The 26,379-nt window shown below is 37.0% G+C and overlaps 1 protein-coding gene and 1 pseudogene across 1 annotated transcript; one reads left to right on the top strand and one right to left on the bottom strand.

Annotated features, from left to right (window-relative positions):
* Positions 1–106: 106 nt before the first annotated feature.
* Ccdc47 (coiled-coil domain containing 47) lies at positions 107–24,954 on the top strand. Its single transcript, XM_048798199.1, has 13 exons — positions 107–431; positions 6,562–6,830; positions 7,805–7,912; positions 8,776–8,950; positions 12,130–12,251; positions 12,483–12,548; positions 17,204–17,305; positions 17,499–17,609; positions 18,579–18,610; positions 20,007–20,065; positions 20,311–20,420; positions 20,644–20,811; positions 24,404–24,954. Exons 2-13 carry the CDS (start codon positions 6,567–6,569, stop codon positions 24,482–24,484), a joined length of 1,398 nt encoding a protein of 465 aa, XP_048654156.1. The 5' UTR covers positions 107–431; positions 6,562–6,566; the 3' UTR covers positions 24,485–24,954.
* LOC107158332 lies at positions 3,762–5,017 on the bottom strand (annotated as a pseudogene).
* Positions 24,955–26,379: the final 1,425 nt, after the last annotated feature.

Below are 26,379 nucleotides of genomic sequence, written 5' to 3'. Positions count from 1 at the left end.
TGACCACATGGTCCCATAGAGCATGGCCACCTTTAGCTTCCGGAGCACCAGTTCGGAGTGACGTCAACCCAACTGGACCCTAATAGAAAACGCCGGCTTCGGCGAGGGCACTTACGGCCCACGGGCGGGGATTATGTAACCTTCCCAGAAGTCCCATCTCGCTTCTTCTGGGCGGTGGAGGGGTAGGTCTGGTGCTGTAACTGAGTTCGCGTTACGCCCCCCACGCCCAGCGCAGGCGCGGATGAACCACACGCATTCTACGTAACGGACGGCAGAGATTACGTGAAAAGAGGGGCGGTGTGACTGAGCTACCTGCTTCTGCCTTGTCTTACTGGCATAGCCGCCAGTAAACCTCGGCGACGATAAAGGTGGTAGCCAGGCTGAGAAGCAAGGCCGCAGGAGCGCCCGGCGGGCTTTAAGCTCGGGAACAGGTAGGTAGCGGGCCGTGATGCCTTAGTCGGTGGGGCTGGGTCAGGCCGAGCGGCGACTGAGTTGCGTGGCCTATAATTCGGTCCTGTTTTTCACCTAACCAGCCCTTCTGCCCTGCCAATGGTGACATGCATCCATCCCCGCGACTTCTTATATACCCTTTTTTTAAGAATATATACACACACACACACACACATACATGCATACGTATATATGCTATATTAAATATTAAATCTTTGTTCACTCTTCTGGCTCATTTTCTATTGGTCTTTTGGGGACTGGGGTAATTTTAGTGTGTTTTGGAATCTTCACAAAGCTCTGAGCAAATGCCAACCTAAAGGACAAAGTTAGAGGAAATTTACAACGTGAGGCAGGAAAAATGGAGCATAAACATTGGGATGAATGGATTCTCCATGGTGGAGAGAGACTAAACAAGGGTGGTTTGATAGATGCAACTACTTTCTGTAGTCAGCCTTCTCTGAAGATTGTTAACATAAAACGGGGTTTTAACCAAACTTTTAAGGAGACAGAGGACTAATGTCAGAGGCCTCTTCTAAAATAACAGCAAAGAATGGTTGCTTTACTTACTCTTTCGTTTTTAAGTCCAGAGTCCGTCACTGAGAGACTACCCAGTGAGTTTATAGATAATAATCAAACCAGACTTGTTAGTGCTTGTGCCCTGCCTTGGTTCAGTGTTCCCTAGCTTCAGGAGTCCTAGAGACTGGGTGACCTGGCACGGAATTGTGCATTTGAGAAATGGGTTGACAGGTGCAGCAGAGACTTATGAGAGGAAAAGCCAATACACAAATGGCTTGTATAATATTAACCTAAATAACCTTGAAGGAGCCCTGTCACATGCTGAGTTATCTTAAAAATGCTTCTGTGGGGCTGGGGATGTGGCTCAAGCGGTAGCGCGCTCGCCTGGCTTGCGTGCGGCCCGGGTTCGATCCTCAGCACCGCATACAAAGATGTTGTGTCTGCCGAGAACTAAAAAATAAATATTAAAAAATTCTCTCTCTCTCTCCCACTCTCTCTTTAAAAAAAAAAAAAAATGCTTCTGTGTGTGTATTCTTAAAAGTTCCAAGTTAAAATTCAGTCTAAAATGACCATTTCGATTTGCAGTCTATTAGTCAAGTTGACAGCATCTGTTTGATCTGAAAAGGTGTGCCCTAAAATACTTTTTAACTCTTAAAAAGGTAATTAATAATGAAGGAACAAATACTTGTTGAGTGCCTTCTCTGTGGTAGATACTACAGGAGATATAAGCCCACCTCTTGGCTATTATGATTTGTTTCCAGATTTTCTTTGGGTGATTTCTCTCTTGAACCCCTCACCAACTCAGCTCAATACTTTCTGGTGATCTGTGCATTCCCATAGTGTGTCTCTTTCAAGCTCAAGTCTGTATCCTGAACTCTTATATTTCCATTTACTTTCTTTTTAAATAAGTACTAGATTGAATTTATTACCTTTTTCCTCATTATTTTTCTCCTTCATTGTTCTTTTTATCTCAATGAAGGATGGCTTTGTCCAGCTATTCACTTTTATTTAAACAAAACTTGGAATCATTGCAGATCTTTCTTCCCCATGTTCCCAGCATCTGGTTACTTTATGTTGCCAAATATAATTCTTAGTATCTGTCAAATCAATTTTTATTTTTCATTTCTGCCACTTCCAGTTAAATACTGTTTAATTATCTCAGCCAGTTCTGAGTTTCCTGTGTCAAGTACCCTTCTAAGATTCATGCTGCCTATAAACTATGAAGATTAGGTTGCAAATCTGTATAGTTTTCCTATTTAAAATCCTTTAGTTGTTTCTAGTTATCCAAAGTTCTTGGTGTGTCATATAAAGATCATATCTGGCCACTGCTGTCCTTTTCAGCAAGTTAAGTCTGCAAACCCAATGCTCAGAAAAGTGAAATGTGTTATTTCAGGCCTTTGTGTCATAGCTGTTCCTTGTCTTCTTTCCCTAATGCAGAAAATATACTTTTATTTACAAAGAATTATTTCTTTTAATTACAAGCATATATCATAGGAAAGTTAGAAAAAGAAAAAGAAAGATAATATCAATAAACATACCATACACACTAACTACTGTTCTATGTAGATATATGTACTTTTAAACCTTTTCCTTTATGTCCATGTGCTCCTAAAACAACATGGTTTCTAACTTCTTTGTAACAGATTTTAATGGGCAAAAGTAAGTTTGTTTGGATACATCCATAATTTAACCAAATAGTTTCAAAACTTGTACTGTCATAAGTAATACTGTAATACATATTCTTTAAGCTAAATACCTGAGCAAATTTATGTCAGGAATTACATTTTACTTATCTTGGCATGATCATATGCTTAGTGGCATGGTGGTATACTTAGTGAAGGTATAGTTGATATAGTAGGATCATATTATAGAAAACAGTGAAAGCCAGAAGAATTTTTATATTGTTTTGCAGGAGTTGGTTGGCCTTTGATGACTTATGTAACCAAAGTTGTATTAGAAAGATGACAGTGGTTTTAAGGAAAGAGAAATAGGGAGTAGGAAAGAATTCAGTTTAGGATAATGCTGTGGTTTCTTAGCAGGTGGTGATAATTTGGATCATGGTGGCTTACAGAATCAAAGAATACATGGGGGTTTGATGACTGATTAAATTTCAAATGCAGAAGAAATGAGAAATTATATATCTCATTTTTAAAAACAAGACTGGAAAAAATGAGATTGATATTATAAAAACAGGAAAATTCAGATACCTGCTGAGTTTAAGATGACCATAGAGCAGGGGTCAGCAAACAAAGCCTTAGAGGTGGCCTTTGAACTAAGAATGTCTTACATTTTTAAAGAGTTATTTTTAAAGGGTACCCAACAGTGTCTGCTCCACAAGCCTAAAATAGTTACCAAGTATAGTATGGGGTAGCGGGGGGATTGTAGAGCATGAAAATGGACATGCCTTTTAGATAGCAGATGATGTAAGTCTCCTGTTTAGATAAGAGGGCAGGACTTTTAAAATAAACCTAGATGGTTGGGGTTTTGGTTTTTTTTTTGTTGTTGGTGGTGGTGGTTGTTTTTTGTTTTGTTTTTGTTTTTGTACTTGTACAGATTGAACCCGGGGCACTCAACCACTGAGTTACATCCTCAGCCTTATTTATTTTTTATTTTGAGACAGGGTCTTGTTTAGTTGCTTAGGGCCTCACTTAATTGCTTAGGTTGGCCTTGAACTTGGGATTCTTCTGCCTCAGCTTCCTGAGCTGCTGGGATACAGGTGTCTGCCACAACTTTTGGCCCCTAAATGTTTTTTGTTTGTTTGTTTGTTTGTTTTATTTTTATATATTTTTTTGACATTTGAAATTCAGATAACTTTATTTAAATTGAAAAACAATTCTTAAAACTGCATTTAAAGTCAAGACCCTTTTGTTATAAAAATCACCAGAAGTATTTCTAAGTAAGGCAGAAAGAAGTATTTTTAGGTTAACAAAACCAGATTTGATTTTGGATTTTATTCTTAAGCTGTAGAGGAAGGAAAGGGAAAATTAGGTTATTTACAGAAAACATTATCTATATATGTACTCAGTTACAAATTTGGTGACAGAAAAGACTTTCAGTCTTTTAGAAGCAGTTCTCAAAGAGCTTAGTTTTATTTCCTCAGATTTTAAGAATGCCTAAGATCCTTCTTCATCCTCGATCTTGGGAGCCAAATAATACTTTAAATGTCCCATGTCAGCAATTTTATACTCTACAACAAGGGGTACATCTGCAGACATACTGAGTGTTACTGTAGGAGAGAGTGGAGTGGCTTTTGTAAAGAAGTTCAGGTACCTCAGTGCAAAAGTTAGCTGAACTGGCTCATTCATCTCTATGATAACAGCTTCCTTTTCTTGATCAACATTATTTGTTTGAGACAACTTAATGTTTCCATTTCCAAGTTCTCCACTTGCAGAAAATTTCACTCCATCTTTTGCATAGGATATTACAACAGCATCTCCAGTATGACTGAGGTCTCGGCATATATGTGCAAATTCACCGGAAGGCATCTTTACTACACAACTGTACTCTTGTTCTGGAATTCCAAAATTGTTCAACATTAACTTCATTTCATGGGGCTAGGGATGTGGCTCAAGCGGTAGCGCACTTGCCTGGCATGCGTGCGGCCCGGGTTCGATCCTCAGCACCACATACAAACAAAGATGTTGTGTCCGCCGAAAAACTAAAAAATAAATATTTAAAAAAAAAAAAAACTTCATTTCATAGTCTGAAACTTTCTCTTGATTCGGTGCTTCAAATACTAGCGCCAATGTATCCGCATTATCTTCAGCCCTTAATGTAATAATGTCTTCATTGCCAGCACACTTTAGTATTTTGGACATGCTGGTGAGGTTCACCCATGGCCAGGTTGCGATCACAGAGGTATGTGTCGAAGCCCTCGGAGCACAGGGTGAGCTGCACCAAGGAGATGGGACGAGTCCATACTGTGAAGGTTTACACCACCAGAGCTGATGTCCCAGCAGGCCTGGTTGATGAGGTCCTTGAGGGCTTCCAGCACCTTCTTCAGGATGGACCCCTGGACCAGGTGCTCCTCGAACATGGTGGTGAAGTCTAAGACGAAGCTACGGCTGGGCGGAAAGCAGTAAGGCCTATTCGGAGTTTAGGCTTCCCAAGGCCCAGAGAGAGTGGGCGAACACAGCAGAGACTGAGACCAGAGAAGACGACCTGTTTGTTTGTTTTAAATATATTTTTTTAAGTTATAGATGGACTCACTACCTTTATTTTATCTATTTACCTTTATGTGGTCTGAGAATCGAACCCAGGGCCTCACACATACTAGACAAGCACTCTACCGCTGAGCTACATCCCAAGCCCCCTTAGCTACTTCCATTGCAGCATAAATGCCTTAACTGTTAGATAAAATGATTGCATTGTTTTTCATATTTTCATATAAGATTTTTTGTTTGTCACAGATATTTTTTCATTATTTTTGTTAGTTCACAAACTTGTTCAAATGTTAGAATACTTACTATTCTTTTCTGAAAGCTATAAAATGCTGGTAATGTTGCATTCTACCATATACACTAGAAACAGTTTGTTAGTAAATTACTACTCTAAGTAATATAAAGCCACAGCTGCCAGCTTACATTTGAGAAGTAACTTGAGAATGGCTCAGCACATATTCTGAAGTCAAAACTCTGGAATCAAATCCACATGTCTGTGTCATGTGGTAGTTGTATTATTTAACATCTCTGCCTCATTTTCCTTATCTGTGAAATGGGGATTTGGGTAATTATGCTTTCCTTAGAGGATTGTTATGAGGATTAAAACATTTGCTTTTTGTGGATTAAATCAGTTGCTTTTCATAAAGCTTTTAGGACAGTACCTAGCACTTAATGTTTTATTTTTTATTTTTTTTTTTTTTTTTAAATATTTATTTTTTTTAGTTTTCGGTGGACACAACATCTTTGTTTGTATGTGGTGCTGAGGATCGAACCCGGGCCGCACGCATGCCAGGCGAGCGCGCTACCACTTGAGCCATATCCCCAGCCCAGCACTTAATGTTTTAAGTGAATACTCTTATAACATGTGCAGGCACATATAAAAAATTGATCTAAGGGCAAATGGCGTTTTTGTGTGTTTGTGCAGTGCTGGGAATCAAGCCCAAGGCCTTTGACATGTACTGAGTGATATCCCCATCCTTGCATAGCTTGTTTACAGATTATTTTTGTTATCACTAATAGGTAAATAGTTGTATCTTATTCTTTCATGATATGTCCTTTTCATTGCCTTTAGAAAGCTTTGTATAAGCCCTCAAGTGTATGTTGAAAAAAAGAAAAAAATTTCCTTTATGGAACACTCAGTTTAAATGGAAAAAAATTTTCAGAGACCCCCACCCTAAAGAAATTACATGATTTGTCCAAGATTTTACAGATGACTAGTAACAAGGTCTAAACTAGATCTAAGCCTCTTGACCTGACTTTTTTTTTTTTTTTTGTATAATGTTTTTGAAATCAGAGAGTATGGAGTAAGAGAAAAGCAGGAGAGGTTTTTTATTTTAAATTTAAATTTTTATTTTCACTATTTACAAAATCTGTTATTTGTAGAATAGAGTTCATTTCAAGGCTCTTTGTTTTGTTTTTTAATCTTATTTTTAAGGTGCAATGAAAGCTTTCTGTGCTTTCTTTGTTATTGTTTTGGTGTTCGGGAGTGTCTCTGAAGCCAAGTTTGATGATTTTGAGGATGAGGAGGACATAGTAGAGTATGATGATAATGACTTTGCTGAATTTGAAGATGTCCTAGAAGATTCTGTTACCGAATCTCCTCAACGGGTAATAACTACTGAAGACGACGAAGATGAGACAACTGTGGAATTGGAAGGGCAAGATGAAAACCAAGAAGGAGATTTTGAAGATGCAGATACCCAGGTGGGGTTTTCTTTCATTGTTTTTTTTTTCCCCCAATTTGGAGGATGGGAAATTTTATAACTAGCACTTCTCAAATATTAGAAATAAGACACAGATCTAGGGAGACCTTTACTCTCTGGAATCTTCATTTTTCTTCAGTAGATAAGAGTTTTCCCTACTGAAAAACAATTTGTGATGTTTCCACCTTTTACATTAAAAAATATGGTAAATTGTGTTTTCCTCCTCTATGGGAATCCTGGCTAGGGAAGGGGCTAGAGAATAGATATTGTGTATGGGTGAGGATTGTCATCATTTAGGTTTAGAACTTTGGGTTCTAAAGTATGGGGAGTCATCATTTTTGTGTTTTTGGGTTTTTGTCTCAGCTTTATTGAGGTTTAGTGACAAATGAAGATTACGTATATTTAAATTGTACAACATGGTGTTTTGATATGTGTATACATTGTGAAGTGATCATCACAAACTAGTTAACATATTGTTACCTCACATAGTTTTCTTTATTTGTATGTGTAATGAAAATACTTACCATCTGTTCTCATAGCAAATTTTAAGTATATATAATATTCTACTAATTATTACCATGCTATATTGTACATTAAGTCTCCAGAACTTATTTATTTTAGGACTGAAAGTTTGAACACTTTGATATTTTGCTAAAAACATCTAATATCTCTGTTCTGGGCTTTCTGTTAACAAGTTCTCTTTTCCTTTACAAACGTTGCCTGCAAAATGAGACACTATTGGGCTGGGGATGTGGCTCAAACGGTAGCGTGCTTGCCTGGCATGCGTGCGGCCCAGGTTCGATTCTCAGCACCACATACAAAGATGTTGTGTCCGCCAAATACTAAAAAATAAATGTTGAAATTCTCTCTCTCTCAACCTCTCTCTCACTCTCTCTTTAAAAAAGAAAAAAAAAAATGAGACACTATTGCTGGTGACATTTGTAGAGAAAAACAGATTGTGCCTCATTTTTGTAGGAGGGAGATACGGAGAATGAACCTTATGATGACGAAGAATTTGAAGGTTATGAAGACAAACCAGATACTACTTCTAGCAAAAATAAAGACCCAATAACAATTGTTGACGTAGGTATACAGGGTTCTGAATTCTAAATTAACCAACAAAACATCTTGATGTCATTAATCCCAGAAATATAATTAGTGACATATGGCTGGTGTTGATGTTATAGTGGAAATTGAGAAATAGCTTAACATCAGTTATTCTGATAAACATCTATACCTAGAAATCTGTGGTAGTGCACCAGTTAAGCATGCAAAGACCCTGGGCTCGATCCGCAGCAGCACCACCAATCCAAAAAAAAAAAAAGGATCATATCTGGAAAAAGAACGGCTATTTTATTCTAGTTCTCCTGGTTTTATTATCAAGAAATAAATAATGTATAACTAATTAGAATAAAAATAAATAAATAAATAAATAAATAGGCATGGTGGTGCATGCCTGTAATCCCAGTAGCTCTAGAGGCTGAGACTGGAGTATCACAATTTCAAAGCCAGCTTCAGTGTCTTTGCAAGGCCCTAGGTAACTCAGTGAGATCCTGTCTCTAAGTAAAATATAAGAAGGGTTCGGGATGTGGCTCAGTGGTTAAGTGTTTCTGGGTTCAAACCCCAGCACACACTAAAAAAGAAATAAATAAACAGGTATACCATACACTGGATATATTTTGGGGTGGGACTCAGAACCAAGTTAATACAAAGAATTTGCCAGCTTTTCATCTCATCTGATTCTCTTTAACATTTCCTTAAAGAATCTTTTACAAAACTAAGTTAAAAAACCAAAATAGGCTTATTTCACGATGTATAATCATATTCAGTGACAGTTATATAAGAGATTTATTTCTACTTATGGGTTTTCTCATTTTTCATACCATTATTAGACTCTTATCATTCAGCCTTATCTAATATTAAATGGAATAATTTTGATTCTTTAGGTACCTGCACACCTCCAGAACAGTTGGGAGAGTTATTATCTAGAAATTTTGATGGTGACTGGTCTGCTCGCCTATATCATGAACTACATTATTGGAAAGAATAAAAACAGTCGCCTAGCACAGGCCTGGTTTAACACTCATAGAGAGCTTTTGGAGAGCAACTTTACCTTAGTGGGTAAGTTAGGCCAATATATGTCCAGCTCCCTGCTTGAAAATAGTCTGGTAAGAAGTGTTTATTCCCTTCAGCATAAGCATCTAACTGCTTTCAGTAAATGCTAAAGAGGATGCATTTTCTTGTCACACATTTTTTTTTAATTGGTCCATTATAATTATATGTAATTCTCAGATTCTTTGTTACATATTTGTACATGAACATAATAGAGTAATGTAATTTGTTCAGTTTTGTTCCCTAGTAACTTACCTTCGTGCATTTTTTTCTAAGTATAAGCGTCCAGTTGCTTTCATGTACTGCTTGAAGAGGATACATATTTTTTTTTTAGTTTAATGTACTGAGTATATTGCATTTATGTAATAATTTCTTTATCTTTTATCAAACAATAGTATAATTGCACTAGGCATGATGGTACACCCCTGTAATCCCAGTGGCTCAAGAGGCTAAGGCAGGGGGATCATGAGTTCAAACCCAGCCTCAGCAATGGGAAGCCTTAAGCAACTCAGTGAGACCCTGCCTCCAAATAAAATACAAAATATGGCTGGGACTGTGGCTCAGGGGTTGAGTGCCTCTGAGTTCAATCCCTGGTATCCTCCCCACACCCCAAAAAAGTTGATAAACTTCTGGTTGAAACTATGAAATTTTGACATTATAAGTAACTCGATAAATGCTTTCAATTCACCTTTAGAAATTGGAAGTCCTGCTGGGCACAGTGACACATTTCTGTAATCCCAGCCACTTTTGAGGCTCTGGCAGGGGATCACAAGTTTGAGGCCAGACTGGGTGACTTAATGAAACCTAGGGTCTTTTTTAAAAAGGTCTAAGAATGTAGCTCAGTGGTAGAGCACTTGCCTAGTATGCTCAAGGACCTAGACTCAATCTCCAGTACTGTACTACCAAAAAAAAGGAAGAAAGAGGAGGAAGAAAAGAAAAGAAGTTGGAAGCCCCTTAAATTTCTCTCCAGTTCTAAGGTACTGAATCTTCTGATGAGATATACACTGAAGTACTTGGAGGAATATCTGTAACTGTGCAGTATAAGAAGTGGGGTGGACTCCCCTCACATGAACCTCTACTTGTCATTTTAACACTTTTTTTGTTGTTGTGGGGGGTGGTTGCTATACTGGGAATTAATTCCTGGGCTTCACACATGTTAGGAAAGTACTTCTGAGTGACACTCCCAACATTTTTTTATTGTGAGACAGGATCTCACTGAGTTGTCCAGGCTGGCCTCAAACTTGCAATCCTCTTTCCTCAGCCTCCCAAGTAGTAGGATAACAGGTATGCTCCACCGCACCCCGGTATCACTTTATTCCACTTTAATAGTAAAAAGGGGGGCTGGGGTTGTAGCTCAGTGGTAGAGTGCTTGCCTAGCACGTGTGAGGCACTGGGTTCCAGCCTTAGCACCACATAAAAGTAAATAAATAGAATATATTGTGTCCATCTACAGCTAAAAAATATTTTTAAAAATAGTAAATAGGGATCCATCAACTCTATTCTTTAGCAGACTATTTATATATTGTGCTAGGTACTTTGCATACATTGTTTCTTATTTGCTCTTTGTAACAACACCATCAATTGGGTATAATTTTTGTTTTCCTTAGAAGTTAACTGGAGAGCAGAAATATTAAAACATGGCTGAACTATTAAATTGCCAAAGTCCATGCTCTCTATGATACTTTCACCTCTATGCAGTGGTTTTTCAGAGTACTTTTTGACCAGGACATTGAAAAATATAAGCAGTTTTTTGACTCATTGCCCTCCCTCTTGCTCCATTTTCATGTGGTTACTAGAGTCTGTTGTTTTTCATGGAGACAAACATTTTAAAAGTGAAAAGCAGCCCCTGTTTCTTCCAGTCTGGATGGCCACATAGCATACAAGTCCCACTGAATGATGAGGAGCCTTCCCACAGCTTTCATGCCTACTACATGCTGGTATCTGAGGGCAAATGCCATCTGCTCTGTTCTCCATGCATAAATTCACAGAGAAACATGAAAGGATGACAACAGAAAATAGTATTGAAACAGTGGGTAGGAATCAACTTTGTGCAGGAAACTTTGGGAAATTATTTTATTATTATTATTATTATTGTTATTATTATAGCTTTATAATTATACATAGTATTTGGGTTCATACTAACAAACTCATACATGCATTGAATTCGATTTCAGGTTATGATCATTCACCCCTTTTTTTCTTCCTTTATTAGACTTCTTTCGCTCCTCTGTTTATTTGTATTTGATTGGTTCTTTGGTTCTTTTTACTTATGCATAAAGGTAAAATTCCCTGTGGTATATTTATATTTGCATATATAACATGATTTTTTTAAGAATTCATTCTGCATTACTTCCCCTTAACCATCCCTCTGCTCTGCCTCTCAGTGGGAGATATTTTTACTATAGTCTGTCTAAAGTTGGTACAAAAAACGGAAAAGTTTGGTGCTTTGGAAAGTGTGAAAGCTAGTGAATTTTTTTTTCCTCTGTCAGGAGAGATAACTGAGGTTAATGAAACTCTTAAAGAATATCTAGGATTTGTCAACAGTTCTTTTAAAAAGGATGGTTGGTTCATCAAGATGACTCAGTAACCCTCAAGAACTAGATTAACTAATGAGTAAAGAAGTATAAGAAATACATCAAATCTGGGCTGGGGATGTGGCTCAAGTGGTAGTGCACTCGCCTGGCGTGCGTGCGGCCCGGGTTCGACCCTCAGCACCACATACAAACAAAGATGTTGTGTCCGCCGAAAACTAAAACATAAATGTTAAAAATTTCTCTCTCTCTCTCTCTCTAAAAAAGAAAAGAAAGAAAGAAAGAAATACATCAAATCTATTAAAGTGTGAAAATGGAACATTAAACAAACTAGAAAAAAATAAGTAGTAGTGGGCTGGGGATGTGGCTCAAGCGGTAGTGTGCTCACCTGGCATGGGTTCGATCCTCAACACCACATAAAAATAAAAAATAAAGATATTGTGTCCACCTTAAACTAAAAAATAAATATTTAAAAAAATAAGTAGTAGTAAAAGGAACAGTGCCAATCTATATAAATCTCTCTCCAAAAGAGATTCTATAAGATAACAAATTATTGTTACCTTAAAGCTATGATCATGTTGGAGTCAGGATAGAGGAAGGGTGTGATAATTAGGCCCCAAATTTTCAGTGAATCACATTAAGTGGTTTTACCCCTAGGAGATGATGGAACTAACAAAGAAGTTACAAGCACGGGAAAGTTGAACCAGGAGAATGAGCATATCTATAACTTGTGGTGTTCTGGTAGAGTGTGCTGTGAGGGAATGCTTATCCAGCTGAGGGTAAGTAACTTTTGGTCCAATGTATATCATCCCTTTTTTCTAAATGTGGTTCCTAATGTTCTAAATTCAATGTCTCATCTCTTCATGTTTGGTTTAAAATAAGGTTCAACTATTCTGCTAACTGACAAGCATGTTATAGAGGATATTTGATAAAGCAAGTGATTTTCTCTCAAAGTCCCTTTCTTTATAGTAAGTAGAAGTTAAAACTATATTAACTCCTTATTTTTTTAGTTCCTTAAGAGACAAGACTTACTGAATGTCCTGGCACGAATGATGAGGCCAATGAGTGATCAAGTGGTATGTATTACACATGCTGGTTACAGATTGAATTTGTTACTTCTTTGACCTTATTCCATTTCTACCTGATTGTTATTGGAATTTCTGGCAACTTATATCCCTTTCCAAAAAAAAATGATCCTTTTCTATTTAAGCAGATCTTCTTTCACTCAGTGTACAATTATCTGGAGGCCTTAATGTGCTTTTTGGAGGGAAGGAGAAATACTCTACCACCACAGAGATCAGCTAAATTAGCCTTGATAGAGGGAAGAAGAATTGTCACAAATAGTTTGCCTTCATATCTACTTCTGCTTCTTATGTATGTCTTTGTTTTTGGCAAAAAGCTGGGTTTCTTCTCAAATTTTTTTGCTTCAGATAATTAATTTTGGTTGAAGGAGCTCAAACCATGATTTAAGAACTTTATTATTGGGCATACCTTCTTTCCTTTATTAAATTAACTTGTTAATCTGCCAATGTATCCTTTATTAGAAATGCTATATTCCTCCTTCCTTAATTCTTTCAGTAAATAATTGTGTTGGTTCCCACTGGTACAAGAAACTAAAATATACAGAATAGCTGGGCATGGTGGCACCCACCTGTAATCCTAGCATCTCTGGAGGCTGAGACAGGAGGGTTGCAAGTTCAAAGCCAGCCTAGGCAAGGATCTCAAAACGAAAAATAAAAAGGACTGGGGATGTGGCTCCATAGTAGAGCATCCTGGATTCTATCCTTAGTACTGAAAAACAACAATAAAAAAAAAACAAGAAAAGGACAATTTCTTCTTTTATATGAATTAATAAAATAAGAGATATATAAGTGTATGTCAAAGTACAAAGTAGTGTTAAGTAAGTGTTGTATTAGTTTTATAAATTTAGTACTTTCAAATGTTATTGGATTATTATATTATTATTATATATTATGATTATATTATTATTTTAGGTGGACATATTATTTTGCTTTTATGTGGTGCTGAGGTTGGAACCCAGTGCCTCATGCATGCTAGGCGAGCACTCTACCACTGAACCACAACCTCAGCCCTACACCCAAACTACTTCTACTCTGAACTTTTCTATTCCTGTCATTGAAACACTATTTCTTTCCCAATCACTTGGGTGCACACTCAAAAAGAAAAAAAAAAAATTGGAATGATCAGTTGTCTATAGGTAGGATGGGCTCCCTGATAAGGTGCTAAGTCTCTGGCATGGCAAGTTTTCACATAGAGATTGGATAACCATATATCCAGGATCTTGTAAAACATATTCTCCAAAGTGTAGGGAATGGGCTAAATGATGGTGTCCTTTCTAAATTACTTTAATAAGTAATTTATAATTACTTCCTGCTCCCCTGTTCATCTCTCTTTTCTTTCTTGGTTTTTTTTTTTTTTGGAGGTGGGGACAATACTGGGGATTGAACCCAGAGGTCTCTGAGCTACACCCCAGTCCTTCTGTTTATATTTTGAGCCAAAGTCTTGCTAAGTTGTCTAGGCTGGCCTCAATTTTGTGATCCTTCTTGTCTCAGCCTCCTGCATAGCTAGGGTTACTGACATGTCACTGCATCTGGCTCATCTCTTTCTTTTCCCCCCTCTTTTTTGGTACTGGGGATTAAACCCAGGGGTGCTTAACCACTGAGCCACAATCCCCAGCCCTTTTTATATTTTATTTAGAGACAGGGTCTTGCTGAGTTACTTACATCCCCACTAAGTTGCTGAGGCTGGCTTTCAATTGCAGTCCTCCTGCCTCAGCCTCCCAAGCTGCTGGGATTACAGGAATGCACCACCATGCCTCTCCTTGAAACTCATTATTTTAAAGATTTCAATTTTAGTTGTAAATCTACATCTTTTAATTTTTTTTAATGTCGCCATTGATGACTTAATCCACTAAAGTTTAGAGCCTCATCAGTTAATGTTCCTGTCATCTCTTTTCCCACCAAACATTAGTTAAAAATGAAGAAGCTGGGCACAGTATCCCATGCATGTAATCCCAGCAACTTGAGAGGCTGAGGTAGGAGGATCTCAAGTTCAGAGCCAGCCTCAGCAATTTAGTGAGGCGCTAAGCAACTCAGCAAGACTCTGTCTCTAAAATATAAACAAGGGCTGAGGATATGGCTCAGTGATTAAATGCCCTTATATAAATAAGATGACAAGTAGGGCCATGTTTTGTCATATCAATCTCCACTACTCAAAAAAATAAAAAAAGAAGAAGAAAATTTGCTGTAACCTCCCCAGCCATCTTTCATAGAAATTATTCTTTAGTGTTTGAATCATGTCATTTCTTTCCTGGAGTGTATTTACTCTTTTTCCTCTGGGCCAGTCATCCTTTTTTCTCTCCTTTCCTCCCTCCTTTTCCCCTACCTCTCAAAGAGAAATTACCTTAATAAACTCATGATTCTTTTTTTTTTTAGTATTTTTTAGTTGTGGATGAACACAATAACTTTATTTTGCTTATTTATTTTTTAAATATTTATTTTATTTCTTAGTTTTAGGTGGACACCATATCTTTATTTTACAAGTATGTGGTTCTGAGGATCGAACCCAGTGTCACATACATGCTAGTCAAGCACTCTACCACCGAGCCACAATCCCAGCCCCGCTTATTTATTTTTTATGTGGTGCTGAGGATCAAACCCAGTGCCTCACATGTACAAGGCAAGTGTTCTACCATTGAGCCATAACCCCCATGATTGAGCCCATTGAGCCCACACCCATGATTCTTTACATTTAGTTTTTTTTTTTCTTATAGGATTCTGTTTAAAGTGTTGACTTTGTATAATTTTCTGTCAATGTTGAAAGAGCAGAAAATTTTTCTTTTACGGCTGCTATTTTGCCAGATCTTACCCAATAGTAACATTTCTTTTTTCCATATTATTGGAAAAACTGATAATTATTTGACTCAAACATTTAAAAATATAAATAAGATGACAAGTAGGGCCATGTTTTGTCATATCAGACTCTTTAGGCTTTTAATTTTGGCCCAATGCAAAATATTAATAGTTGTTTACTTGCTTTGGGGGTATTTTCCAACACCAACAGTTCTTTGATTCTCTGGACACCAATTGAGTGCTAACAATTCTATTCAATTCTGATACTATCTGCCTGGAGTTAGCTTAGATCCCACAGGCTGAAGGGTCCAATCCCACAAGACTATTCCTGTTTCAGAGGGAATTGCAGATCCCAGGCCATCCATATTGCCATGTACAGTTCTGACTGATCAAAATATAAACTGGACATTTCTACAACCTCTGGCCAGGTTCATTAATTTGTTAGATTATCTCACAGAACTCAGGAAAACATTTTACTTACATTTACTGGCTTATTTTTAAGGATATAACTCGGGAATAGCCAAATAAAAGAGAAATAAAGGGTGGTACATAGGAGAGGGGTATACATGGAGCATGACCTTTCTGAGCATTTTACTCTTCCAACAGGTTGATGAGTTCACTAACTTGGAAGCCCTCTGTATCTTATTCAGGATTTTTTTGTTGTTGTTTGTGGTACTAGAGATTGAACCCAGGACCTTGAGCATGTTGGACAAGTGCTGTTCACTGAGCTAAATCCCCATTCCTGTTCTGGAGTCTTTGTAGAACTCAATTTCCATTTTTCCTTTCTTTCCCAGATATCTTGAATAGGGCTGAAAGATCACACCCGCTAAGCCCTTGATTATTATGATGACTAGCCCTATTTCTGATGCCATCTAGGAGCCAACCAAAGTCATTGCATTTCTTTTCTCAATAACAAAAGATACTCCAATCATTCATGTGATTCTAAAGGTTTTAGGAGCTTGGTGCCTGAAACCTGGGACAAAAACCAAATGTATTTCTTATTATAGCACATTTCCAATTAGGATCTTTTTGCATGGGTGGGTACCAGGGATTGAACTCAGGGGCACTCACCACTGAGCCACAACCCCAGCCCTATTTGTATTTTATTTAGAGATAGGGTCTCACTTGAGTTGATTAGCACCTCACTTTTTGCTGAGGCTGCCTTTGAACTCACGATCCTCCTGCTTCAGCCTCCTGAGCCTTTGGGATTTTAGGTGTGTGCCACCGCACCCAGCTTCAATTAGGATCTTGTTAATGCTGAATTTTGGACTTGAGTATTCCTATATGAATCTATTAGTATTCTATTGCTGCAGAACAAATTAACACAAATTTGGCAGCTTAAAATAACACCCATTTGTTATCTCACAGTTTGTGAAAATAAGTAGTCCAAGCATGGGTTCTCTGCTCAGGTCTTTGCAGGCTGAAATTAAGGTATCAGCAAGATTAAAGTTTCCTTCTTGGGCCTCACTTTCTCAAGATCATTCAGGTTGTTGGCATAGTTCAGTTTCTTGTAGTTGTAGATCTCTATTTTCTTTCTACTTACCAACTGGCTCCTAGAGGCCACCCTCAGTTCTTTATCACTCATCTTTATTTAAGCCCTTTCACTCCTTGATTCTTTTCTTCTCATAGAGTCTCATCCTTTTTAAGGATTTGCATGCTTAGTGGGTATACCCAAGATAATGTCCCTTTTGGTTAATTCAAAATCAATCAATTAAGGACCTTTTGCCTTATAACAACATAATTATGGGAGTGATGACACATCATACTTGCAAATCTCACTCAAGGGAGTTCTTAGGGACCATTTAGAAATCTATCTACCATAGAACCCAATAGTAAGCTTTGTTGTTTTCTTTTAAAAGCAAATAAAAGTAACTATGAATGATGAAGACATGGATACCTATGTGTTTGCTGTTGGCACACGGAAAGCTTTAGTGCGACTGCAGAAAGAGATGCAGGATCTGGTACGTCAAGTTTTTCCAACTGAAATATGTATAGAAACTGCTTCTTTATTAAATAGATTTTCATTGCACAGACAATTACCTTACTCAAATGTTGTTAAGTTTTGAAATATGTTAATACAGATGCTTTTTTGAGGGGGAAATCTTTGTGCATAATCAAATGTCCTATCTTATTTTCAAAATTTTCTTCCTCCAGAGTGAGTTTTGTAGTGATAAACCTAAGTCTGGAGCGAAGTATGGACTGCCAGACTCTTTGGCCATCCTGTCGGAGATGGGAGAAGTCACAGAGGGAATGATGGATACAAAGGTAAATGTAAAAAAGACTTATATTTGCCAGACCTGGCATTGAGAAGGCTTTTCCTAAAAGTCACCCTGTATGAATCCTTAATGTTAATGCATTAATTATGTATTCTTTTCTCACATCAATTCCGAAATACCATATTTAAGCAATAATTCAACTTGTCAGAAGTACTGTTTGATTAGTCAAGAAGTTCTCTGAATGAATAGCAAATTGTTTCTGGGATTGCTAATGACGTTCAGGTTTTTTGAAGAAGGAACACAACTTCAATTCTTTTCACCATGCCATTTGGTCTATAATTTTGATCTTCAATTAGCAGAATAGGAGAAGAGGGTGTTCAGAGAACCATTTCTTTCTTTTGGTTGTGTTATGGTAACAGTATATCTTACTTACATTAAATTATGGAATAACTCAGGGACAGTTCCAAATGTAAATTCAAGGTGACATGTTTATAAAGAATCCCTTGAGCCAGGCACGGTGGCACATACCTGTTATTCTAGTGGCTCAGGAGGCTGATGCAGGAGGATTTTGAGTTCAAAACCAGCTTCAGCAACTAAGTGAGGCCCTAAGCAACTCATCAAGACCCTGCAGGGTCTTGCTAAATTGCCCAGGCTGGCCCCAACTCGCAGTCCTCTTTCCTCATCTTCCCAAGTAGCACCACCACACCCAGCATTTTTTTCCCCAAATTTTATGATATTAATCTGTCTATGATGTTTGACTTTTGTTTGATTACAAATCTATGTAATTGTGTATTTTGTCATTTATAGCCTTTTCTGGCTTCCTTCTTTAAACAGGTGATTATTATATCTTCTCCGAGCATATTATCAGTTATTCCCAATCAGGTTTTTAGCTTTATAGTAATATTGTCCAGGTGTACATATTCAGGGCTTGGATTCATTCTTAAATTTACAGTCTGTCTCAGGAGGGCATCCTTAAGTTTCCTTGTCATGTAGAACTGGTTCCAATCTAAATTTTCAGTTGCACACTACTCTGATGGGCTATGGAGTTGAGTACAATTACAAGGCTATCATCCCAGTGACTGGGGAGGCTGAGGCAGGAGGATCACAAGTTTGAGGCCAGCCTCAGTAATTTAGGAAGACCCTCTCCCAAAAGATCAAAAGGACTGAGGTTGTAGCTCAGTGATAAAATACCACTAAGTTCAATCATCAGTACCAAGTAAATAAATAAAGGTATCTGGGGGCCCTGGGTTTACTCCCCAGCATCTAAACAATAACAACAAAAAACTCATTCTGGATTTTAGTTGTAAGTGGGATTATTCAGATCATATCCCTCTAGATGGTATTGTATCATCCTTGCCTTGCAACACCAGGGACAAAATATCACATTAGAATATTTATCAAGCATTTTGAATTGTAGAAAGGGGGGATGATTGGCAGTCAAAGACTATGAATGAATCTTCAAGGACAGAACTAAATTATATAGTCTTCCCTCCAAATCCACAGGGGATTGATTCCAGGACTCCCCTCAGATACCAAAATTGAAGGATGCTCAAGTTCCTTACATAAAAATGCTGTACTCTTTGCATATAACCTATGCATATCCTCCCATGTACTTTAAACTGTAGATTGCTTAATAATACCTATTACAGTGTAAATGCTATGTAAATAGCTGTTGCTTTGGGAATGATGACAAAGTTTGCACAATACATGTTTATTACAGATGAGATTCTTTTCCCAAATATTTTATAGAACCCGTAGATATGGAGGGCCAATTATATGTTATAGTAGATTATCTCTAAATTTCTTCAGAGGCTAACTCAAGTAAGATGCTTTATTGTGGGAAGATAGCATAGAAGTTGGAAATAAAATATAATTCATCAAAATAAATAAGACAGGCAGGGTGGCACAAACCTGTAATACCAGGTACTTGGGAGGCTGAGGCCAAAGGATCACAAATTCCAGGCCACCTTTGACAATTTAGCAAGACCCTGTCTCCAAATTATTTTATTTTATTTTTTTTTTTTTTTTAAAGACTGGGGATTTAGCAGAGTGGTAAAGTGTCTTTGGGTTTAATCCTCAATACTGAAAAAAAAAAAAACCCACAAAACTACGAGTGTCATATAAAATATGGACCTCATACTTAAATGTAGATTCATTTCTGACTTCCCAGATGAGATGGAATATATCCTGCCTGCAGGGGACATCACCACTGGAAGTATTCAAATTGAAAGATAAAGGTCACTTGGGAATGCATTCATCAGATAGCCAAGTAGACCAGATGACCTTAAGTCTCCTTAAGGCCCAGAGATTATATTTGACTTGGGGATGCCAAGGCACTTACTGTGCTGATTATTTGCAGGTATCTGTCTAAATGAATCAGATGACTTGTGAACATGGAAAATGTCTTTCTTATGTTGTGTCTTAAAAGACTTTTCTTTTATGACAGGGAAGGTCAGCCTTTAAAGCTGCCTGACACTAAGAGGACACTATTGTTTACATTTAATGGTAAGTGTTTTGGGTCCTGTCTTGGTTTTCTATGAGATGACCTTAAGGAGATATAGTTCTTTTGCAACTGATAGATGTAAAATTACATTAAAACTAATAACCTTATGCCTGATTTGATTGATTTATTTTAATTTTCTGCTAGAAAACTTGGAGAAAGGAGTCTATTAACATTAAAAATTTTTTTTTTGGTGACTCAGGTATTAATGCTGCCATTAACTCAATAGAAAATTGACTTTGTTTTCCAGTGCCTGGATCAGGTAACACTTACCCAAAGGATATGGAGGCTTTGCTACCCTTGATGAACATGGTGATTTATTCTATTGATAAAGCCAAAAAGTTTCGACTCAACAGAGAAGTAAGACACAAAGCCTTTATTACAAACTGATACCTTTAATTATTGTTTGTTTGTTTGTTTTCTGGGTAGGACTCTAGAGGGAGCAGCTATCAATGATTGAATTTTTGCTAGATGATTTGAAAGTGCCAGATGGAAATAGTTTAATGCAAGAATTCTGAGTGAAATTTTACTTTTGCGGCATAGAGATGGATTTCTTATGAAAGACTTTGTCTTTTTGGGAAAGGGCAAACAAAAAGCAGATAAGAACCGTGCACGAGTAGAAGAGAACTTCTTGAAACTAACACACGTACAGAGACAGGAAGCTGCACAGTCCCGGCGTGAAGAAAAGAAAAGAGCAGAGAAGGAGCGCATCATGAACGAAGAAGATCCTGAGAAACAACGCAGACTGGAGGTAAGACAGACTTACCTTATCACTGGGGCAATACTAAGATTTTTATTATAAGGATTCCTGTTTGTACCACACTGGCTGTTCATGTAATCCTATATTGGAATGTATACAAGCTAAAAGTTTTGTTTTTTTCATGGTTGTTTTTAAATTTTTTTTAGATGTTGATGGACCTTTATTTTATTCATTTATTTATATGCGGTACTGATACTCGAACTCAGTGCTTCACACATTTTGGGCAAGCACTCTACCACTGAGTCACAACCCCAGCCCCAGAAATTAGGATTATTAATAGCACTAAATGAAGTTGCTATATAAAGTTTAAGATTTAATCATAGAATCAGAGAATTCTAATACTTTTGTGTGTATTTTTCAAGTTATTATCTCAAATGTAAGCTTCTTAGGCTCTAGTGTGTTATTTAAATATAAGCATATTCTGATAATTTTATGAAATAAGATGCCCTAATCCAGCACTAAAACTTATACATCTGGTTAAAAAAGAAGAGAACAAAGTTCTGGAAATTGTGAATTTAAATGAGAATAATCTTGAAGATTGAAGAAAATCTTTCAGAGCAAAAGGCACATGTTGCCCAAAAAAATGTGAGCTTCTGTGTGCACTGCAGTTGCCAGTGAGGTGTTAACTTGGCAAGGATAACTGAAGTGCCCAGGATATAACTCTGCCTGCATCTCTCTCATTGTGTTTCTTTTTCTTTTTTTTTTTTTTCTTTTCTTTTTGGTACTGGGGATCAAACCCAGGGGCACTTAATCACTGAACCACATTTTCAGCCTTTTAGAATTTTGAGACAGGGTCCCACTAAATTGCTTAGTTTGCTAAGTGCTGAGGCTGGCTTTGAACTTGCAATCCTCCTGCCTTGGCCTCCCAAACCACTGGGATTACAGGCATAAGCCACTGTGCCTGGATTTCATCATGCTTCATTTGGTTTGGTTTGGGTTAGCTGATGGGCATTTCCCCCTAAAAATTTAGCTATGTTTATGCAGTCTTCTTTATAAATGAAATGACTCTTCAATGTATACACATAAAAATATATATATAGGAATCATTAAGAGGTAATGCCTTTCATTTTTATATGAAAAAGGAAGTTCTGTTCTTTCTAAGATTCGAATCTAAAGTGGGTTAAAGGAAAAAGGAGACCCAGAACTTGAGTTAGATTGTAAGCTTCTTGTGAATGTAAACCATTTGGGTTTTTTTTTTTTTTAGAACCACTGCTTTATTTTATTTTTCTTTAAATATTTTTATTAGTTGTTGATGAATTTTTAAATTTTACTTATTTATTGGTATGTGGTGCTGAGAATCGAACCCAGTGTCTTACACATGCTAGGCAAGTGTTCTACCACTGAGCCACAACCCCAGCCCTAGAACCACTGCTTTATAATGTCTGGTCTGGAAACCTTATGAGAAGATCTAATGAACTAAATGGAATAGAAGCTACATTTGAGATAAAAAGTTATAATCGATTTCTTTTTCTTTTTTGGGTGGAAGGAGGTACCAGAGATTGAACTCAGGGGCACTCAACCACTGAGCCACATCCTCAACTCTATTTTGTATTTTATTTAAAGACAGGGTCTCACTGAGTTGCTTAGTGCTTTGCTTTTGCTGAGGCTGGCTTTGAACTCTGGATTCTCCTATCTCAACCTCCCCAGCTGCTAGGATTACAGGTGTGCACCACCCTGCCCAGTTCATAATCAATTTCTGACTGACTTACTTATTCATATGTTTAGCAATACTGGGGATTTAACCCAGGGGTGCTTTTCCATTAAGCTACGACACCCTTTATAATGTTTTATTTTGAGATAGGGTCTCATTGAGTTGCTGAGGCTAGCCTTGAACTTGGCAAGGATAACCTTGAACATGCTTTTCTCCTGCCTCAGCCTCCTAAGTAACTGGATTAAAAGCATGTGCTGGTGCTGGGGCTCAGTGGTAGAGCACTTGCCTAGCATGTGTGAGGCATTGGGTTTGAGTCTTAGCACCACATGTAAATAAATAAAATAAAGGTCCATTGACAACTAAAAAAAAATTTTTTAAAAAAGAAGCATGTGCCCACTGGCCAGTCACAGTGGAGCATGCCTGTAATCCCAGCAGCTAGGGAAGCTGAGGCAGGAAGATCGTGAGTTCAAAGCCAGCCTCAGCAACTTAGCAAGGCCCTAAGCAACTCAGTGAGATCCTGTTTCTAAATAAAATATAAAAAAGGGGTAGGGATGTGGCTTGTGTGCTCAATCCTCAGTACCAAAAAAAAGAATGTGCCACTGTGGCCAATTTCTGACTTGAATGGCTCATTCATAGAAATGAGCTAGACCTCCCTGCCACTGCCAGGATGCTTTTTGTTTGTTTTGTTTTCTTATATATTTAATGAGAAAAATATACATAGAAGTTAAAATTACCACATAAAAATAATATAATAATCCCTCAAACACCCCCTATCCCTAAAGGTAATCACTATAAACACTATTAAAGATAACACTGTTTATATAGTTTTCCCTTTGTTTATATATCCATTCATATGCTAAGTGTATATATTATCTTTTCTTAAGTAAATCAGCTTATAAATACAAGTCTTTCAAGAAGGTAATATCTTCCCACATATGAGCTTTTTTATTTCTTAAGGAAAAGAGTCCTGGGAGATATCTGTATATATGTACATACACGTGAATATATATTTCTTCTAAGATTGTTTCAGAAAATAAAAAATATATAAATATATAGGTATGCATGTATACACCTGTTTATGAAAAATACTTTTAATGGATATTGCTTATAAGAAGTTGTATCTATTTACACTTTTAACATTGTATGAAATCTCTTCACTAACATCTTTTATGAAAAAACATCAGTTGTTTGAAGTTGTAAATCTGATAGGAAATGGTTTCTTGCTTTACAATTTTTTAATTATTGAAGGTGAGCATTTTTCACATGGTCTTGGCATAAGATGTCACTTAAATATATTAACATAAATATGTTTTTAAATCATGATTCTATATTCTAGTATCTTGGGAGATGCAGATGTACATGTGGGTATAATACGTAATATGAAAAGTAGGGATGGATAATGCTGGGGAAAGATTGGATGGTGGTGGAGAGAGAGATTGAAAGTGTGGGAAGAGGATGTTGGGAGAATATCTGACTACTTTATATAAATGTCCCAGAATAATATAGCTTTTGACATATATGCTGTAGCTGTTTGCTACTAGGCCCTCACAGTAGGCAGAGCAGGGGAGGGGGAGTTCTTTCCTCCTTTGTGAACCCAAACTCAGAATGTGTTTCCATTAAAGTGGCATTAATATTGATATTTCAGTTTTTCAACTATTTAGATGATAGGACACCTATGAATTAATAAACATTCTCACTTACTGCAGTATTGGTGGGTAGTTCTCTATTATTTGTGGGGGAACCTAACACAGTCAATAGTTCCCAGACCAGGAATTTACAAATCACTCTTTGAAACAATTTGTTATACTATCAAGAGTTAACTCTCTTCTAGAATGTTATTTGTGCTACAGGCCTAAGGTTTTGCTTTTGTTTTTTTTTTTAATGTGCTTAGAACTAAGTTTGGGTTCTTTCTTTCTCTCCTTCCTGTCTTAGGAAGCTGCATTGAGGCGTGAACAGAAGAAATTGGAGAAGAAGCAAATGAAAATGAAACAAATCAAAGTGAAAGCCATGTAAAATCATCCCAGAGATCCGAGTCCTAATTCCACCTATAAGCTCTGAGTTCATAGGAAACATAAAAAAACACCAGTCGTTTTTTCACTTTAAAGTTCAGATACTCTCTGTGCTGAGAAATCCTTATTTCATCATCTATTCTGCTCTTGGTTTGGAGTTTTACAGAGGTTGTAGATATATTGAAAGGGCTCTATTTCAGTAATTTTCTTCCAGATAATCAAATTATTTTGATTATTTTATAAAAGAAATGATATATAAAATGTAGTTTTCAAATATTTTTTAAATTATAACATGAATCATCAATCCTTTTAATGTTTTAAAGTTTGAAGAAATATCATGAAATTTACAGGTAAATAATTAGGTTGTTGCTTTTTGTTTAAACTAAGCAGATAGAGTAGCTATGGAACCTGACTCTAAACCAAGATTCCACAAATAACTACTGGAATTGCACAATAAACATTGCTTGATGTTTTCTTCTGTGTGTACATTGAACTTGTGAAAAAGTAAAATTTAGAACATTATATGTGGTGACGAAATTTCAGGAAACTCAGTACATATGCAGTATGTTTTGTAGGTGGGAGGTGCTGATAGCAGTATTATAGGAAATCTGTAGGTGTTAGGATACTGATATGTACATGGAAAATTCTAGAGGTAGGTAGTACATGAGCATGGTTTTCTCCTTATCTGATACTATGAGCTAATGACAATGTGAATGCTGTATTTTCAAAGGTTTTATGTTATTTTCTTGAGTACCAAGTGCATGAAAAATTAATTGCTACATCCATATCAGATCAGCAATCAGATCATTGGTCTATGTGAAGTCACAAATATTTTTCTTCTTCATTAATGCCACCTATTGGATGTTCATGGAGAAGCTCTGCTGTGTTATGGCTGTGTACCTTTGCTTCTCCTTCTGCTTTCTCTCTTCTACAGTTGGGGCTGGGTATGTCCTTTCAAATAGCCAAAAACATGCATAAATAATACTTAAAAAACTGAGCCTTCCTAAACTATTGAGAGTTCTTTCTGCCTCTTGAGGAAGAAACTCTTGTGGGAAAGGCCCATCTATCTGTACAAGCATTTGGCTTGTTCAGATCTCTGCATTTTATAAATGCTTCCTACTAAGAAAGCATTTTTAAAGTCACTGCTGGCACCAGGTAGTTTTTGCTGGGGATGGGAAAGGGTTGGGTGTTTTGGTGGGTGTGGGAGGAGGGATTTTTGTTGATGCTTTATGTGCAGATCTGTTCTGGGGCAATAACAATGAGTTGCTGTGAAAACAGCATGTACCGCTGCCTTTGTAACTGCATGGGAACTTTTCACATGGGTTTTCTCTAGGTTAATCCAGAAATGTGTAAACTGGGAGATGCAGATGTAATATTTTTTAACAGTTTGTGAATTTAAGTTATTAAAATGACAAAAATAACACAAATTTAATTTAGTGCTATATAATTCTAGAACTAGCATTGTACTACAAGCCTTTAAAGTACATTTTAGAAATCAAAGTTGATATGCTTAGCTATCTTTTAATAATATAAGCTTTCTTAAAGTCCCACACATTTGGACCATGGCAGCTAATTTTGTAATTTAAGCATTCTAATGAACTACCTATGGACATATATTAAACTGATTGACAAAATCTCAAGAGTGAGCCTTGACTTTTCTAGAGTTCTCTTACAAGAGTATACACCCATAGGAAAGTTTTTTCTGATCAGTGAAAGTCAGCACTGAAATGCTTTTCCTTTAAAAGTATTGATCTTGAATATTCATTTTGTTGTTCATTTACCCCTTTTAAAGTGTTTTATATTCTTAGAGCTCCCTCTTGTTTTTGTTTGTTTTGTGGGGGGTATTAGGGATTGAATCCAGAAATATTCTACCAGTGCTATATCCCCAGCCTTTATTAA

Source organism: Marmota marmota, unplaced genomic scaffold (genome assembly GCF_001458135.2).
Source record: "Marmota marmota marmota unplaced genomic scaffold, marMar, whole genome shotgun sequence".
Taxonomy (NCBI): Eukaryota; Metazoa; Chordata; class Mammalia; order Rodentia; family Sciuridae; genus Marmota; species Marmota marmota.
Note: the sequence above shows the minus strand (reverse complement) of the source record. Positions and strands in the feature narration are given on the sequence as shown.